Below are 20,465 nucleotides of genomic sequence, written 5' to 3'. Positions count from 1 at the left end.
CATTCACAACAGACAAAGGGGTTGGTATTTTTTAAATCATCAGTCTTTGGAATGGTTTGATACTGTCCTACCATCGCCAAGTTTTAAGTTAATTTACGCCGGGGCAGATGCCTCGCTGATTTGTCTTTTCTTCTGATAAATGTATTCCATAAATTACTATCTTCACCTATTTTTTTTGCACTTTTTCATTTTGTAAATAATCTTTCACTTAATTTTTAACATTCTTATTTAGCACCACATCTGAAATTTCAGAAGATACACATTCTACTTTCATCCAATGCTGTGCCCCGGACGTACATTTTCATGAACTTCTTCCTCAGTTACGTATCCGTATATGATACCGACAGAAACCTGTAGAGCGCTGCAAAAGCGCAAATATCATTGACGTACCACTTCGAATTTGCGGATGCAGCGAGGAAAATAATCCGCAGAGGCAAGAACAGTACGTTCGAACAGACGCAGCGTGTGCTGCCTGGCTCGGCTGATCGCCGACATAGTGCACGTGGCGAAAAGCACTCTTGTAAACATGAAATCGTCCACGAAGTCCGATTAGACGGACGGCGTGACACCTAGCTGGTCACTTTCTGGTCTGGTTACGAGAGGTCGAGTCTATTGGGTAAAAAATGCGCTTAATTTTTTAATCTTTCCTTTTTCAGGTAAATGCATTTCGTCTAACTTTCTGTGGTGAACAGGTTAAACCATGAAGAGTGAATTCGGGAGATCTGCGAACTATCCATCTACGGTTGATGTAACCTCTGGCCTAGACTCAAATTGTTTTCCGTTCCCAAATTTTATTTTGTTTTGGGAGCCGAATGTGGCGAACAGGGCGGATATTGCAACGAATTATATTTAGAATCGCTCAGTTTTATTGTTTACAATGCTCTTTTGCAGGCAGGTGGGGTGTCACTGTGCGAATTTTCTTTTCCATTCCAGATATCGTTTCACAATTTTCTCATCCGGTTGGACTAGAAATGAGCAACATTCACCAGTCTTCAATTTTTGTCTTTTTGAAATGTGATCGATACCTTTTGAATCCCAAAAGAACGTTGTCCATAATTTTCTGCCTGATGAAATCGATTTTGCCTGTTTTGAGAGAGCGAGGTGGCTCAGAGCTAAGACAATTGTCTCACTTTCGGGAGGAAGGTGTTTCTAAATCCCAACCGGCCATGTAGAGATCGGTTTGCCGTGATATCCCAAAATCACTTAAGGGGAATGTCACGATCGTTCATTTGGAAGTGCATGGCCGATATACTCGTACTTCGCCAATACGATCTTGTGCTCCATCTTCAATGAATTCATCGTCGACGGGGCGTTGTAATATTTCTTCGCCTGTTTTAGTGCTCCCCAATGTTTTGAGGACTGTTTCATTTCTGGAATGAAGTGACGCAGCCCCGTCTGATCTACAGTAATAAATCGGCACAGAAAATCCGTTCGATGCATTTAATAAACGATCCAAACGTTGTTGAGAAGTTTGTTTTCGCTTTTGCTTTGGCTCAGAACTCATCAAGTATGACACACATCCGTGTCCGTGGCGTTGGTGGCTCGTTACAGATTCATTGCTTTTCGTTTAATTTCTTGTCCTCATTTACCTTTGTACCTGTACTGCAGTGAAAACACCTGCACAGCTGTACTGAGCGAGGTGGCGCAGTGGTTAGCACACTGGACTCGCATTCGGGGGCGCGACGGTTCAATCCCGAGTCCGGTCATCCTGATTTATGTTTTCCGTGATTTCCCTAAATCTCTTCAGGCAAATGCCGGGATGGTTCCTTTGAATAGGGCACGGCCGACTTCCTTCCCTAATCCGATGAGATCGATGTCCTCTCTGTTTGGCCTCCTCCTCCAAAACAACCCAATCTGCACAGCAGTGCAGTTATCGACGGTATGCGCCTGGGCCTTGTTTGTAAAAAAACGTGTTTCATTCAGTCACGGTACTTGCTTTTGCCGACAGTAATGTTCATTTCACTCTTTGCTCTCAAGCTTGCAATCAGGACTGCTCAGTTCTGCCCCGGGTTTATTTTTTCCGGAGGTAAGTTTCTTATTGGAAGTGGTACACGGCAGAACGGATAGGTTTACTGATAAGGAGTTGGCCGATGTGCACCTCGTGTTTGGGTTCACTGAATGCTGTGGAAGAGGGCACGACGATACCGTTCTACAGCGTTCCCGCTGCAAACACATCGTAGTACCTTTTCATCTGGCGGCCTTCATATTACTCTGTATTTTGTATTTATAGGCTTTCTCGCTGTTGTCAATGTGTTTTCACGGAAACAAAGGTAACTGGGATAAAAATCGGAATAAAACATTCCATTATTACTCTGTAACGAGACACCAGAGACCACGGGCTCCTTATAGCGAAATACTCACAAGGGAACCTCCCCATCGCACCCCCCTCAGATTTAGTTATAAGTTGGCACAGTGGATAGGCCTTGAAAAACTGAACACAGATCAATCGAGAAAACAGGAAGAAGTTGTGTGGAACTATGAAAAAAATAAACAAAATATACAAACTGAGTAGTCAATGCGCAAGATAGGCAAATCAAGGACTATGTGAGCTCAGGAGCGCCGTGGTCCCGTGGTTAGCGTGAGCAGCTGCGGAATGAGAACTCCTAGGTTCAAGTCTTCCCTCCAGTGGAAAATTCTAATTTTTTTATTTTCAGTTTATGTGAAAAACTCTTATGTTTTCATCACTTTCTTGGGAGTGTTATCACATCCACAAGAAAACCTAAATCGGACAAGGTAGAAGAATCTTTTTACCCATTCGCTAAGTGTACAAGTTAGGTGGGTCGACAACATATTCCTGTCATGTGACGCACATGCCGTCACCAGTGTCGTATAGAATATATGAGACTTGTTTTCCTGTGGAGGAATCGGTTGACCTATGACTTTGCGATCAAATGTTTTCGGTTTCCATTGGAGATGCACGTCCTTTCGTCTACTAATCGCACGGTTTTGCGGTGCGGTCGCAAAACACAGACACTAAACTTATTGCAGTGAACAGAGACGTCAATGAACGAACGGACAGATCAAAACTTTGCGAAAATAAAGAAAGTAAAATTTTCAGTCGAGGGAAGACTTGAACCAAGGACTTCTTGGTCCGCAGCTACTTACGCTAACCACGGGACCACGACGCTGCTGAGGATACATTCTCCTTGATGTTGCCTATGTTGCGCATGGACTACTCAATTTGTATATTTTACTAATTTTTTTCATAGTTCTACACAACTTCTTCCTGTTTTCTCGATTGATCTGTGTTCAAGTTTTCAAGGCCTATCCACTGTGCCAACTTATAACTAAATCTGAGGGGGGTGCAATGGGGAGGTTCCCTTGTCAGAAAATATCCACGATAAACCTTCGAAATTCTGTCGATGGGTTTGGTTTCACCGTACATGTCTCAGAGGTGGCAGGTTAGGAGAGCCGGCTGGAAGAAGCGGCTGCTAGTCTTTGTGGAGCGCTCAGGCGCCGTGACCCCGTTGCTGCACCAGTCTGCCTGTAGGTGTTCCTTGTCGCTTTCAGTTATTACGCGCCCCACCGCCCATATTACGTCACGCGGTGCGGCCCCGTCAGAGTGAGTTTCACAGGCGTCGTAGCTTGCATCGCCGGCACCAGACAGACGATAAAAGCTGCTTTTTTTGGCGATTGGTACTATTTTAAACTCTCTGGTACATTATTCTGCGAAACTTCGTATTTCCGGAGAGCACGCACACCATTTCCACGTGTCGCTTACAGCACTTTTGCCAGAAAAAGACTGTGACTTTAGAAAAGGTGTTTCCTGGGTGGAGTTAATATGGAAACGGTACATCTACATCTACACCTAGACTCTGCAAAGCACTCTGAAGTGCTTGGCAAAGGGTAATTCCCATTGTAATAGTTGTCAGGGCTACTTCCTGTTCCATTCGCAGCTGAAGGGCGGAAGACTGATTCGGACATTGTCGAACACGATCTTTTTGGTGGTCCAGATGTTATGGTGTGGGTGTACTGACCTCCAAATCTTTGAACACGGTATACTAACCGGTCAATGTTACTGTGACATTGTACTCCTTACCAACGTGCGTCTTTTCACGGCTGAGTTCAGTCCTGACTTTATTTTTATGGATGGCAATGCGCGACCGCATCGAAGAGCGCAGGTGGGCTGTTTCTTGGAACGAGAGGGTATTGGGCAAATGAATTGGCCTGCCCGTTTCCTCGACTTAATTCGCACCGAGCATGTGTGGGAGGCGCTGGGGAGACATACTGCAGTGCGTCCACATGCACCCGTTGGTCAGATCACCGAAGTTAAGCGCTGCCGGACGTGGCCCGCACTTAGATGGGTGACCGTCTGGGCCGAAATGCACTGTCGCCATTTTTCGGGGTGCACTCAGCCTCGTGATCCCAATTGAGGAACTACTCGACCGAATTGTAGCGGCTCCGGTCAAAGAAAACCATCATAACGACCGAGAGAGCGGTGTGCTGACCATACGCCATCCAACAGTTGTAAACACCGCTGGTGGAGAAATGGGACGCCCTAGCACAAGAACTCATTAACAACCTTGTGGCCAGCATGGGAGAGCGTTGCAGATCATACGCTGCCGTCCGTAGTGATCACGCACTCTATTATGAACAGTGTCCCACCGTTTATAATATCATAAACCGCGGTGACTTCATTGAAATATTTGTCTTTGAGTTAAACTGTCATTTCGATTCGTCTTATTGCGTATTTCTGTCTGTTACCTTCTGTGCTATACTATACCATTTCATTTTACGTATAGTCCAAGTTTTATCGAGCTGTGTACTTGACAGTGGTAAATCATGCGAAAGTTATTTCCATCTTTAAGTTTTCCACACCACTGTTGTTGCATAAGCAGCCCGTCAGTCTGTACAGGAACTAAACATAAAAAACATTGCTATCTTTCTCTCGCCCGATGATTAACGTTTTACACCTCTTTAACTTCTTATTTAAATTATGAATAATCCTACTTTCATTATTACGGTCACTTTCTAACCGCAACTGTGTTTTTAAAGCGCTAGTCACTTTGACTGCGACCTCATTCCGTTTATGTGTGGGAAGATACGCTACAACACTTGCGCATTCGAGAAATGGTTCATATGGTTCTAAGCACTATGGGACTTAACATCTGAGGTCATAGTCCCCTAGACTTAGAACTACCTAAACCTAACTAACCTAAGGACATCACACACATCCATACCCGAGGCAGGATTGGAACCTGCGACCGTAGCAGCAGCGCTGTTCCGGACTGAAGTGCCTAGAACCGCTCGGCCACAGCGGCCGGCCGCATTTGAGATTTATAGCAGAGTTCGAACGTGTAAGTGGTGCACTTACGCAACTACATGGATGGAAACCTGTCATAAGGTAAAAAATGTGCAACTGAGATGAGATAATAAGTGGCGTAATTTTTTAAATATCAACACACATGATAAATTCTGTTGCGACCAATATGTCGGCTATTATGGTAATGTACACACCTGAACACAGAATTACATAATTACGAGGGACTCACAGGAAAATCGTTTAATATATGTCGCATGTTAGTAATGTCGATGCAAATAAATGATCAAGGCTCTGAAGAATGCAGCTTCATTACTGAGAAAATACAAGCACACGCAAATTGGCACCTTATAACGCCTACCCGTAGCACAGCACACGTCTGAAACCTTTCTTACTCATTACGACATATGAGGGAGACGCTTGGTGAACTTCTGAGGCTCTAACTGCCATGCAGTTTGGTTTCCCGTTTACATTTCGTTGTTACTAACTCACGAAATACATTTGTTTTTGTGTGCCTTTTCCTTTGAACTGAATACTCGACGATATTCTCTGATGACAGCCAGTTGTCCATTATCACGCACTATATTTATCTAGGAACTTGTCAGGCATCTGGAGGTGAGCCATTGACGGCATTTAGTCCAAGACAGGCAGGATGCTCCGAAAATTTCAGTTTAAAATGGTATCCCGCCCAACTGGAATTTTGTGTTAAGTTTCGATGGGACCAAACTGCTGAGGTCATCGGTCCCTAGGCTTACGACTACTGAATCTAACTTAAACTAACTTACCCTAAGGACAACACACCCATGCCTGAGGGAAGCCTTGAACCTCCGACGGGGGGAGCCGTGCGAACCGTGATAAGACGTCCTAGACCGCACGGCTATCCTGTGCAGTCCACCATCTAAGACAGCAGACATTTTTATATACTTGAAGCACGATTTATTACGGCAGAAGGCGGGACTTTATAAAGGCCAACGGCCTTGCCGCAGTGGATAAGCCGGTTCCCGTCAAATCAACGAAGTTAAGCGTTGTCGGTCGTGGCCGGCACTTGGATGGGTGACCATTCAGGCTGCCATGATCTGTTGCCATTTTTCGGGGCGCACTCAGCCTCGTGATGCCAATTGAGGAGCTACTCGACCGAATAGTAGCGGCTCCGGTCAAAGAAAACCATCATAATGACCGGGAGAGCGGTGTGCTGACCACATGCCCCTGCTATTGGCATCCTCAAATGAGGATGTCACGGCGGTCGGAGGGTACCGATGGGCCACTTGTGGCCTGAAGGTGGAGTGATGTAGTGGACGACGAGCAGCTACAATCTCGGAACAATATCGACTATTTATGTGTCTTTTACCTACCACATACGCTACCATTGGTTATCAATACTTGGCATATGAGTTGAATGGGCAGGCAAGAAAAGACACTGTGTGTCTTATGATGTGAGGATGTTTTCCAAAATACCGGCAATATTTGATGGAGCATTGCCTTGTTACCGAGGCTGCTCTGCCGGAAGTGACTTCCTCTGTCGTCTGCAGCATTCCAGGCCTAGGTGTTACTGACTGCTTGGAACACTCATAATTTGTGATTTTTTCCTAAATGACGATTCCTGTAGACATTGTGCCACTCCGTTTGCATGACTCTCCAAAAAAAGTACGTGGCATCACGGTGGTCACCTAACGCCTGGACAAGCGTTATTTTGTTGTCAGCTATATGAGACTTTTCTCAAAATTCCACCTCTTGCATACTCACATGTGCCGTTGTAGCATGAATAATCGAAGGTTAACGGTTGAGTTACAACTAGAGGTTTCACATGTTACAGCGCTCGAATCACAGGCGTCATCGCATAAGGCAGCAGGGGTTATAATGACAAGAGGTCTTCGAAATAGGCATCATTCCAAAGGCAATTACATGGAGACTGTGGACGCCAAAGCTGTACTCTTCCTTGAACACATAACAGACGCTAAATTCCAACAAGACACAGCCCAGTAACTTTTTCTGAGGCATTCTCTGGTAACAGACATGTCGCCAGAAAGTGATCAGCAGCAGGAAAAACTCGAACATGGATTTGAATCTAAACATCCTCAGACCTACAGAATAACATCAAATGCATCGACATCTTGGGTGTTCTGCCGGATATCAGCGTCGTTCTTGAACGATATTTCGGTAATGCAGCTCGTAACCTTCATCAGGTGCGACCTGAGACTGCTCCTCGAGTGGACCTGGTCCAGTATTTATGTCTGCTCGACGCGATCTGGAACGCTGTCGTTCTGTTTTCCGTCTGCTACGGTACTGGCGTTCCTTCTGCCGTCCGCGCCAATCAGACCCGCTGCTGGGTGTTCCATCTTCGGCCTGGTGCGTTTGAAGTTCTGAATGGGTTGCCAGGGGTTCTCCCTGCGGTCCTCTGGAGCATATACAATAAATAACACAAACAAAGCAAAGCCCCGCGTTCTGGCCCTAGACAATCAGGACCGATTGACCACCATGTCACCCTCTGCAATTGGCGTCGTTGGATGTTACGGAGGGGCGTGGGGCCAGCAAACCGTTCGCCCTGCCGTTGTCGGGCGATTGACCGCCATGTCGCCCTCTGCCATTGGCGTCGTTGGATGTCGTACGGAGGAGCGTGGGGTCAGTACACCGCTCGTCCTGCCGTTGTCGCGTTGTTGGCTTTCTTGACGTTGGAGCCGCTACTGCGTACTCAAGAAGGTCCTCAATTGGCCTCAAAAGGCTGAGTGCACTACAGTCCAGTCTTTCCACCAAGGAAAAACCCCAGGCCGTACTGGGAATCGACACCGAGTCCTTCGGATAGCAGGCAATACAACACAAGCCAGAATTTTTAAAATTTTTGTCACATAATTTTCCAAAAATAGATATTCTAGAGTATATTAGTAATGCTTATGCTGAAAATTAATTTAATTTTATTCAGTCAGGTCAGGATTTTTCGCAGAATGTGATCTCATATTTTAAAGCTGTTCCGCACAGCTACACTGTATCTATACAGGGCGTCTCAGGAGGAACGGCTGTATTCAGGGTTGTGACAGGAATGAACATTTGAAGCAAAAAAGTCTAGTGAGGATGGGCTCTAAAATGCATACCTCAACAGTTAAGAGCATGTCCCTCTTCTTTGATATTTTGTTCATCTTCGCTGCTGTGAAACAAATTTCTTTGACTGAAGAAGTGCACATATCTCTTAAGGCTTTGAGAGTCCACGTGTACTGAACTTTTCTTTCTTGCCTTGGTCCATACTACCACCTCTTTCAAAACGTGGAAATCGAAGAGCTTGCAGTAGAAGAGATTTGTTTCACAGTATGGAAGATGACGAACTGCTCTTAACTCTTAAGGTATGTTCATACAATGTAAGCTTTCACGGCCGGTATTGTCTTCACTTAAAACTTCCGGGCTGATAGGCCGTGGTCGAAGTATAAAACTCTCCCCTGAAGTTTCGTCTCCCACTGCGGGAGACATCCTCGGAGGTACAGCGGCAAACTACGAAGAGAACTCGAGGAAGCGCTGATTATATAGGCAGTACAAAGGGCGCCACTGTCGATCACGTGGCGTCGGCTATGAGATTGTCTCTGCTAATGCCAACATTCTCGATTGAAAGTAATCGATCGTCACGCTTGCGGTGCAACGCTGACATCCAAATTTTATCCAGTTTAACACCTCCGTCTTTCCTGTTAAAATTATTACGGTGTTTATCAATCTCGATAGCCTCTCTATACAAACGTGCATAATAATGCGAGGTTTTTGATATGACGCTCGTCTCGCTGAATTTTATTTCATGATCACCTTCCTGGTAAACATGTTCCGCTACGGCTGATTTATCCGTGTGACCCAAACGGCAATTCCTCTTATGTTCAACAAGACGGGTGTTCACACTTCTCTTTGTGGTACCGATATAAACCTGTCCACAACTACAAGGAATTTTATATACCCCCGGTGTAGCCAAAGGGTGTCGTGCATCTTTTGCCGATCTTAAAAATTCTTTTATTTTCCTGGCGGGTATGGAAATAGTTTCCACCCCATACTTGCTTAAAACTTTCCCAGTGAGATCTGTGACCTTACTAATGAACGGAAGAAAAACTTTGCCCTTGGGCGACTGTTGTTCGTCGTTGCTCCTGATTCTCTGCCTAGAACGAAGTGCTCGATCTGTATCCTTACTAGAATAGCCATTCTTCATGAAAGTTGACCGTAGATGTTCAATTTCATCTTTTAAATAAACAGGTTCACAAATGTCTATCAATGTTTTCATTATACCTCTTTTTTGTCTATGGTGGTGGTTTGAATCTTTATGTAGATAACGATCAGTATGTGTGGCCTTTCTATACACCTTATGGCCCAACGTTCCGTCCCGTCTTTTAATCACAGACACATCCGGGAAATTCAATTGCCCATTGCTTTCCGTCTCCATAGTAAATTGGATTTTCGGATTAATGCTGTTTAAATGTGCCAGGAAGGCATCCAACTCCTCTGTTCCGTGTGTCCATACTAAGAACGTGTCATCGACATAGCGATACCATCTGGCTGGTCTCTTACTGGCAGTCTGTAAAGCACGTTGTTCAGAAGTCTCCATAAATAAGTTAGCCACAGCAGGACTAAGAGGACTGCCCATAGCCACCCCGTCAATCCGTTCATAAAAGTTATTATTGTACTGAAAGTAGGTTGTGGTGAGGCAGTGTCGGAATAATGCCACAATATCGGTAGGAAAATTATCCGCTATGCATAAGATAGCTTCGTTTACCGGAATCATGGTAAATAACGACACAACGTCAAAACTGACTAGGATATCATCCGGGCCCACGCTCGTTTCCTTTAACTTATCTGTGAAATGAGCTGAATTTTTAATATGACTGTCCGTCCTACCAACATAAGGTTGCAGCATTGAGGCAAGGTGTCTAGCTAACTCGTGTGTTGGTCCGCCTTTAGCGCTGACAATTGGTCTCAACGGAATCTCAGGTTTATGAACTTTGGGTAAGCCATAAAGTCTAGGTGGGTACGCTTCTGTTTTACAAAGCAGCTTCTTATCGTCGGAGGCAAATGAAGATGCTTACACCAGTCGATTTGTCATTCTTAAAATCTTCATAGTCGGATCTTTCCGGAGTTTTTTGTAATTGGAGGGAACCAAAATATCATTGATTTTTCCATGATAGTCCTCGCTGTTCTGTATGACGGTGGCATTACCCTTATCTGCATTAAGAAGAATAATGTTTTTATCTGCATTTATATCCCTCAGCGCCTTCCTTTGTGCCGGCGATAAATTACTTTTAGGTGGCTTACATGTACCTAAAATCCTAGCCGTTTCCATCCTAACTACGTCAGCGGACTGCTGTGGAAGCTGACGGATACCGGCCTCAATATTTGCTACAATATCCTCTGTGGGTACGTTTTGGTGTGTCACAGCAAAATTGCCTCCTTTCACTAGTACAGAAATTTCAACTTTTGACAAATCTTTATTAGACAGGTTAATAACAGTTCGAGAATTGTCCTCAACGGAACCTCCCGAAATTTTGTTCTGTAAGTTATTGAACTTCTTCTTCTGTCTATTTGCTGATATTTCTGCACTAACTTCCATAGTTTTGAATGTTAGACCGTCAATCTTATTCCAATCACCACACTGCATAGTATTACTAAGAACCAAGTGGAGATGAAAAAGCTTACTGCTGGTTTCCGCCAGTGCTCGCCGCGTCTGATGAATCCTCTCACGTAGCATTGCAGACTCCATACGCTTGTAAATACGATGAGCCTGAGCCGAGCGAAACATCCTCTTCACCTTTAGAAATTTCGGAACCGTCGAAGGTATGTGTTTTAGGACCCACGTTTAATGGACTTATTTGCTTCTAGTGATCATTCCTGTCATATCTCTGAACATTGACCATTCCTCCTGGCGACCCGTATTTTTATATTTATTGTTTAATTTTTTAGCATGAAGCAAAAATACTGCAAACAGTTTTCTTATGGACATTGTGAGTACTCTGTTACATGAAATTTTCAAACCCTTTTTTTATTTGCTCATTGGAACTTCACTTTTACTTTACTCTTTCAACATCAAACTGTAGTCTGTAACACTTTCATTCCGTTTTCATTGGTACCTCTTCTAAATAACTTTGGTATATTGGTGAAAGCGTTTCCTTGATGTTCACTATGATGTTGCAGATTTTCAGGAAATCCGTCAATCTGGGAGCGTAGGAAACGGACTTGTTAACTCATGTCGTAACACAACTTCTTCAAATTTTCCAACATGCTTTTGACAATGTTCTTGTTATTTGAATGTTTTTTATTCCCTAGATATTTTTGGATTACAGACCTGGAGGCCTTTGCATCTTTTTCTTTAACATTCATTCTATTCTGAAATTCGTGATCCTTCATTAACTTGTGAGTTGTTGTCTGATGAAGAGAATTATCATAGAATGGTACTTAAAGCGACACTCATCCTGTGGAAGTGCTCTTAGAAAGTATTTCACCATCCCCAGCTTGATATGTAATTATGGAAACAATATTTATTTGTGATCTACAAGCGGTTCATGCAAGGTGCTTTTATATCTAGACAAAATTCTCCGATTTGGCCACACCTTTGCACATCAATGCGTTTGCTTTGCGCGACTACCCTATTCAAATGAAGAGACAGATCATTTTTGTCTACCAATCTTGCTTTCCCGATAAAATTTCTTTAAGCAAAAAAAAACTAACAACAGTCTTGTAATGACCTTAAAAAACTTATGTAAGAACCAAATATTTATTTCGTATTATATGATATCATGCAGACGGGTGTAATATACTACAAACTGAAAGAATAAAGATCAACGTTTAATTTTCGCATATCCATCCTTGTTAAGTAGGTGAAGAGGACAACAGGCAATAGGAATATTACAATTATCAACACTACCGTCAGCTGTAATTTCATTATCAATATATTGCCAACCGATTTCGAGAATACACTCCGTCATCAACAGGCCTTCTAAATACATAGTTGCTGATTTTTCCCGTAGACACTAATCAGAACGTCCCACGTGAAAATAACCAGTATCCGCATCAGCTTTTGTAGCGAGCAACCACACACGGTGAGACCGCAAACAGAAGTATAGCTGACGTGGATACCTGTTATTTTCACTTGGGACTTTTTGACTGACGTCATTCGGGAAAGTTCAGCCACTATATATTTAGAGGGCATTATGGTGAGTAATGTACCGTCGAAACCGATTGCCAATAACCTTCTATTTGCGATCTCACCGTGTGTGGTTGTTTGCTACAAGAGATGACGCGGATACCGGTTATTTTCACGTGGTACTTTTTGTCTGACGTCTTTCGCGAAAATTCAACCATTATGTACAGTATTTAGCGGGCCTGAAGATGACGAAGTGTTTCGTCGAAACGGGTTGCCGGTAAACTGATTATGGAACTACAACTGACGGTAGTTGAAAACTGTAATATTAAGATTTAATATCCCGTCGATAGAAAGGCGATTAGAGATGGAGCAAAAGCTCGGGTTAGGGAAGGATGGCGAAGGAGAAAGGTTGTATCATTTTCGAAGCAACCATCCCAGCATTCGCCATAAGCGATTTAGGGAAACCACAGAAAATCTAAATCTGGGTTGACGGCCTGGGTTTTGAACTGCCGTCTTCCCGGACCGTGACTCACTACTGCTTGATAACAAGTTGCAGCCAATGATTTGGAGGAACTCCTGTGCAGAACAAAATGAGTGATCCACAAGGAACGTTTCCAAGTTCGATCTGAAAATCTGGGATTTATCACTCAAACTTTTCAGTCAGTTTGAATCCAATTGATGATGAAACGTGTAGAATAGTGCAAATATTCCTGAACGATGATTAATGAAATATTATCCGACTGTAAATCTTTTTTCTGTCCAGCATTCACTCAGTATTATTCTTTGTTTACGTCAAGATTTACATACATACTCTACAAACTATTCAGAAGTGCATGGTAGGGGGCAGTTAGCATGGTATCACATTAATATTACTAATCAAAAATCGCGTGAAGGAGCGTATTTAAAGCGGTGGCCAAATTTTGACTTCGAGGCGATTGAGCAATATTCTCCACGAAGTTCGCAAACTGATATAGTAGGTAGTTGTGACCGCACTTTTCTGAGTTAAGAATGTTCTTTCTGAATGTACAGAGTTGCTCCAAAATATGATACCTTAGGACCTAACGGACTGAAATTGAATAGGCCTTCGCGTTTCAGCGACACACGCACGGTAGACTAATATCAACAGTATAACAACAGTAATGAGTGCATTAACAAAGTTATGAATGTGATACTTCCACGACAGGTTTTCATCTGTCTCCACTCCTAAGAAAATAACCAGCCATTAATTGATTACCTAGTGACTGGTCTTCATAAGTTTGCTGTCAGGAACTGTATGCACAACGTTTTGTTGCAGCTCAGCGTCAAACAGTTAGACAAACATAAATGACTAGGAGAGTAATTCACAGAAGAAAACAACAGTAATAAGTGGCTAATAGAGAGGGTTAGCAACAATGAGGAATGGGGTACCATATGAGGTTGAGGAAGTGACAATAGGAAGATACACTGCAGACAGCAGAACAATTTGAAAAATAAGACAGAAAAATACTGAGGAAAAATACTGGGACCTAAAAGAAATGATGGGAGATAGATGTGAGGACCACGGGAACATGACGACAGTATCAAGAGAAATTAGACTGAAAAGTGAAATATTTGTGGGACATGTGAACACGATGAATATCGATAGAACGACCGAAAGAGCACGAGAAACAACTAGCAGGACAAGAGGAAAGACAGGATCATGTGGGTTGTTGAACTCAGGAAGGATTAGGGACCAACCTGGAAGGGAAGGAGAGCTGCAAGAGCAAATACACACCGACCAACATTTTAGAAATGGACGATTAAGGATGCAGGAAAAGGATAGAGAGTCAACAAGGGAGCAAACACGAGGACATTGAGGATCACGGAAGAAGAGCGTGAGAGAAGAAGGGAAGTTATGATGAGGCTCTGGAACGAGAAGAAGAAAATGCATCCTATAAATGGGTCGTTTGTTGTCCTACGGAGACTGTATCGGAAGAAGAAAAAGGGCAAGAAAATGGGTTTTGTCTATGAAATTTTGGAGAACGAATACCTCCTCATTGAAAAGCAACAATGATTCTGCAAATAGAGACCTTGCGAAACTGTGCTCGCTCTCTTCGTCCGTGGAGTCCAGACCGCTGTAGACATTGTCGCTCTTGTTGATACCGTATTCCTTCCTGGAGGAAGTTATTTGTTATACTACAGTGAACAAAATACAAACTTGTTAAGTATCGTACCAGATCTGTGATTGAATTCAGGACTTCCTTGCAGACAGAACTCAACACGCCGCTCTTAATGGGACAAAATCGACAGATGTAAAGGCAATTTCGAGAAAACACCAAGAAATAGAGATAGGAGTGTTATTGTTTGCAAAATATATAACTGAGATAGAGGATAACGCGTGAAGCTCCATGAGGCTGTTCGCAGGGACAGTGGTTTGTAGGAAGGCGAGAACTCCAAATGACTGTAGCGAACTGAAGGAAGATCTGAAGAATATCGGGAACAGGAGCAGGGACCAGTGGTTGATACTGAACGTAGAAAAATGTAACGTATTTCGGGCAAGAGGTCCGCTACTGTGCGATTACGCTACTGGATACAAATCACTGGCAACAGTAACTACTGTAACACACGTACAGGATCTATTAGGCAGCGACCTAAAGTAAAATGACCAAATGAAACAAATTGTGAGAAAAGCAGTTACCGTTCTGACAATCATTGGAAGAATCTGAAGGAAATGTATTCAACCCAAAAAAGAAATTTATGCAACTCTTGTTGGATTGATTTTTGAATTTTACTCATCAGTCTGAGGCCCTCACCATATTGAATTAGTAGAAGAAATAGACAAGATCCAGCGCAGAGCGGCGCGTTTCGTCACAGGATCCTTTAGTCGATACGAGGACATTACGGAAGTGCTTAGCAAATTGCATTGGCAGACTCTGTAAGAGAGGCGTTCTGCATAACGAAGATATTTATTGTTAAATTCTGAGAGAATATGTTATGAGAAGAGTCGGGCAATATATTGCTTTCACAGATGTCTCACGAAATGACCACGACGAGAGAATCCCAGTAAACCTCAAATTCCTTAAAGAATCGAACTCACATGAATAAAACAGCTACAAACTTCTGATTACTTTACAGCATAGTTAAAGTGTTAATGAGTTGCATATCTGACGCTAAGCATTTCAGCGAGAAAAAGGTTTAGAAAAAGTTTAAAATTATGTTTACAATTTTGCTTCCTCCAATTTTTAAATTTGTGTTGGAAGAACTATTCTGTATCTGAAGAATGGAACAGTTATATCTATATTTGTAAAAGGCTATAGGAAAGACGCAGGAAATTATAGAGGAAAAGTCTAATAAATGCAGGACATAAAATTTATGGGAATATTCTTGATCAAGGGCTATCGCTGATATAGCAGTCTCAGAGGAACAATCAAGTTTCAGAAAGGGACAATCGTGTAGTGATAATGTATTAAAAATAAGTCAAATTATTGAAAAAATGTGGGGAATTTGGCTTAGAAACGTATTTATCATATATTGATTTTGAGAAAACCTTTGATAAGGTAAAAAGGCCACTTTTGTGGAAAGTATTACAAATGAAAGGTATTCCTAAACAACTTATTCATACCATAAAGAGTTTATACGTAAACACAAAAATAGTTATAATTTCACGGTAAAAAATGTCAGAAGAAATTTTAATAAACCAAGGTATTCGACAAGGGTGTACTCTGTCATCCACTTTATTTAATTTACGTACTGACGACCTAGTTATGAAGTGGAAAGATGAAATACACTTAGGAATTAAAATAGGATCTAGCGTACCATTAAATACTTGTTATATGCTCATCAACAGATCCTTATACAAGAAACAGAATATAATTTACAAAGAGTAGTATATAGATTGAGCCAAAGCGCAGTATATTACGACTGAATTATCACTGCAAATAAGACAAAGGTACTGGCTTTCAAAGGAAAGAAACCAGTGAGATACAAAATAATAATATATGAGAAAATTTTAGAACAAGTATCCCACTTCAATTATCTACAATGTGATATTAGTTTAACTATGCCAAATACATTAAGAACAAGATTAACAAATGTCAAGTTATCTGCGTAACAACTGAAAGAACTTTGGGAAGGAAAACAAGGAAAGGAACACAAATAAAATTCCATAAAGTTACGGCTGTACTTAGTTTTGTATGTGGTTCCGAACCGTGGACATTAACAATAAAAGGAAAATGACGTAGAGAAGCAGTAGAAATTAAGTTCATGAGATATATAGGAGCCTATAATAAAATGAATAAAATAAGGCATGAAACAGTAACATCAGATTTGAAAATATTTTCAGGTAATGACGGGGCAGAAGAGAATAGAATGAAATGGAAAGATCGTTTTGATAGAATGACAGAAAATAAATATGAAGAAAGACAGTGAGTTATCGGCCAACTGGAAAGAGAGAAATAGCCAGACCTCGTAAGAGTTAGTTAGATGGACGATGAAGGCCGGAACAAGCGACTCCAACACCTAACCCATGAAAGGAGATGATGATTATGATGAGTTGGTTGGAAGTCGGTAAGTACTGGATGAGGACAGTCAGGGTAACTGGCGCTTCGTTTTAAGCAAAAGCTATTTCTTCACGCGCCTCAGTAATTATCATAATTCCTTAAATGTGTGTCGTACAATGATACAATTTTATAGGAGCATTCAGTAATATATGTGGAGACTGTTGTGTGTTGCGAACTAAAGTTGGTGGTAAAGAAGGAAAAAAAACTGAAACGTCATACCTAATACTGAAGTATTACTGCAATAAAAGCGACAATGTAGTAACCTTTAAACTTCTTCCCTTTCATCATTTTTTTTGAGGAGGGGGGGGGGGGAGGGTCAAAGATAAAAAGTGTCGTAAAGTTTGCTGCAAGTCACTAAGCGCTCTCATTCTCAAATACTAGATGAATATAATCTGAGTATTTGCACGCCTTGAGTTGCGCTGCCTCAGCACGTATACACATTTTTAGCTGTAATACTTGCCTTACCGTGTTAAACCTTCAGCATAAGGTTATACCTCTAAATGATAGCATTTTAATTTTTTAAATTCGGTCAATAACTATAATACAAAATACTGAAAATCAAATTTTTGTTCCTCCTGGAGGTCGGTAGATAGGCAGCCTGCAACTTGGAACGGGTCCTATTGACCTGCTAAGCCGTTTACTAATTTACAAAGGTTGTTAACTATAATAGCGGGAATTATTTATTTAGAACTTGTACAAAATAGGTTCATACATGTTTCATTGTTTTACTATTCTTCAAAATAGTCACCAGTATTAGAGTACGTATAGCCCGTTGTCAGCGATATGGAAATCGTAGGATATCCTTAGGAGCCCCAGTTGTGTTGATAGTTTAGGAATCAAGTTTAAGTCACAAGAGCTCAAGTCTCGGTAATATGGTGGCTGGTACAGCACATCCTAATCTCATAGATCGAACAGATCAGTCACAATTTGCGACATATAAGTCCGAGAATTGTTCTGGGAAATGATGGGCAGGTCCTGGAGAAATTGTCGCTGTACCTCTCACCACACTACCAGGACTTGAGCCCTTGTGACTTGATTCCTAAGATTAAGGAAGCACTTCACAGCATTCGCTTCAGAACTGTTACACAGATTCGTGGGGCAGTAGACGGCTCCATTCGAAATATCGAGACAACTGGCGATGCTAAGGGTGTTCTATGACTTCAGCGTCGGTGACAATGGGTTATATACCCAATGATGGTGACTATTTAGAAGGACAATAAAATTTTGAATCTTGTATCGATTACGTACAAACTGTCAATAAATAATTGTCACTATTAAATTTCCACCCCTTGTAGATACGGAGATAACTGACCAGAGCCGTTTCTAACACTAGTCAAGACTAGGTGGCTAAGGGCGAAAAAAACTGATTTAAAATCAAAAAGCGAAAAAATTGAGCAAACGACTACAACAAATGAAACAGGAGAAATAAAGACACCTCAAAAACTGAGGACGAAAAATAGTAAGAAATTGAGGACATTTATTTCCTCAATAGTCAAGACTAGGTGGCTAAGGGCGAAAAAAATTGATTTAAAGTCAAAAAGCGAAAAAATTGAGCAAACGACTACAGCAAATGATAAAGAGGAGACATAAAGACACCTCAAAAACTGAGGACAAAAAATAATAAGAAATTGAGGACATTTATTTCCTCAATAGTCAAGACTAAGTGGCTAAGGGCGAAAAAAAAAACTGATTTAAAATCAAAAAGCGAAAAAATTGAGCAAACGACTACAACAAATGAAAAAGAGGAGAAATAAAGACACCTCAAAAATTGAGGACGAAAAGTAATAAGAAATTGAGGACACTTATTTCCTCAGTCAGTTTAAAGGAAATGAGGACAAAGCGTGAATGCTGAGAAATTTCCACGGAAAATGAGCACGTCTGATCCCCTTAGTGCCGTTGGATGTTGGTGGTGATGGTGGTGGTGGTAGGGGGAGGGGGAGTATATTGGGGAGACTGTTGATAGTAAAAAAGGAGGGGGCGCATTTTTAAATTCTCTCCTAGGGCAAAGCGCATAGCAACAGCCCTGATACCGACATTCTTCTCACGTGCGATGCGCGTGTGGGACAGGGCAGGGAGGAAAATATAGTGATTATAAAAACAAACCCCAGCACATACAGTAAAATAGCTTGAGGAGTATCGATGTACAAGTCCAATTTCTGCCTTTGGTAGTCGATTCAGGGACGCACGCACACCTGCGTTTAACCTCTCTCGCACTGCCAGAAGCACCCCACACGGCTGACTATACAGTGGCGATGCAGCCGCTAGACGGCTGCTCCGCCGGAGTACTCACGGAGCTCGTTGGGTGCCGCCGCTGCCGCGACTGCGCACGCCGCCACCAAAAGGGCTGACGCCGCTGACGCTGCCTCCGCCGGGGTCCTCATGCTGGCTGCGGCCGCCCACGCGCGCTGCCACTATATAACGCCGCCCCTCTCTCCCCCCTCCCCCTCCTAGTCCCCCTCCAACAGCTAGACTCCAGCCTCCGTCTGTCCGCGCGTCCTCTCGAAGCCCGAGAGTTCTTCACACAGGCGCGAGGCCTACACGAGACGAGCGCGCGGCCGCAGACTCTACACTGCCTCCGGCCACGAACGAGCCCCGTCTTTTGGCGAGAGGCGCCTCGCGTTCAGAAGACGAGCCTGCGCTGATGTTTCTGTGCTTTCGTGTAAATGTACACTATCAACAGCGGAGGCACCTGTATTCCGGAACTCAGTGCCGGTGCTTGATACGGTGCTGTGATGGTCGTTGTAGACGAGGCTACCACACTCTGCAGGGGCAATGAAGACGATCCTGTAGTATTTTCGAGGGGAACGACGGGAAGTGTTTGACATCCACAATACAGCCCATAATTGCCCCCACCCCCCGCCCCCCTGAGTTTCACTTCTGCTCACATGAACTGCTGGCTATGAAGTCAACATTTTGGCACAGAGAACGAGCTGTAGATCAGCGTAGAGAATTGGTGGAAGGCACAGTGGCTGCCTTCTGTGACAAGGGTACTGGGAAGTTGGTACTACGCTACGACAAATGCCTACGTCCGGGCGGCGACTATGCAGAGAAGTAGCTGGACGGTGTAGCTAACTGCCGCAAGCCGCGCGGGATTAGCCGAGCGGTCTCAGGCGCTGCAGTCATGGCCTGTGCGGCTGGTCCCGGCGGAGATTCGAGTCCTCCCTCGGGCATGGGTGTGTGTGTTTGTCCTTAGGATAATTTACGTTACGTAGTGTGTAAGCTTAGTGACTGATGACCTTAGCGGTTAAGTCCCATAAGAATTTAAAAAAAACCGCTGCAAATGAAGCTTTTTTGATTTTCACAGTGATTTACATTTCGCGAACGATCGGATCTTACTTTCCGAATAGCCCTCGTACAACACCGGGAAGGATACCAAATAACGAAATTTCACACTTTATGTGTATAAAGTATAGTTCAAATGGCTCTGAGCACTATGGGACTTAACATCTGAGGTCATCAGTTCCCTAGACTTAGAACTACTTAAACCTAACTAACCTAAGGACATCACACACATACATGCCCGAGACAGGATTCGAACCTGCGACTGTAGCAGCAGCGTGGTTCCAGACTGAAGCTACTAGAGCCGCTCGGCCAC

At 42.9% G+C, this 20,465-nt stretch overlaps 1 protein-coding gene across 1 annotated transcript in view; it reads right to left on the bottom strand.

The window, feature by feature from the left end:
• The window catches only part of LOC124711150 (protein takeout-like), an 85,859-nt gene extending 66,607 nt beyond the window's left edge, over positions 1-19,252 (bottom strand). Inside the window, exon 1 of the mRNA XM_047241050.1 lies at positions 19,161-19,252. Within this exon, the coding sequence (XP_047097006.1) occupies positions 19,161-19,251 (91 nt within the window). The 5' untranslated portion in view covers position 19,252. The remainder of the gene's footprint in view (positions 1-19,160) is intronic.
• Between the last annotated feature and the right edge of the window lie 1,213 nt (positions 19,253-20,465).

Source organism: Schistocerca piceifrons, chromosome 8, assembly GCF_021461385.2.
Source record: "Schistocerca piceifrons isolate TAMUIC-IGC-003096 chromosome 8, iqSchPice1.1, whole genome shotgun sequence".
Lineage (NCBI taxonomy): Eukaryota > Metazoa > Arthropoda > Insecta > Orthoptera > Acrididae > Schistocerca > Schistocerca piceifrons.
This window is presented reverse-complemented; position numbering and strand designations above follow the sequence as displayed.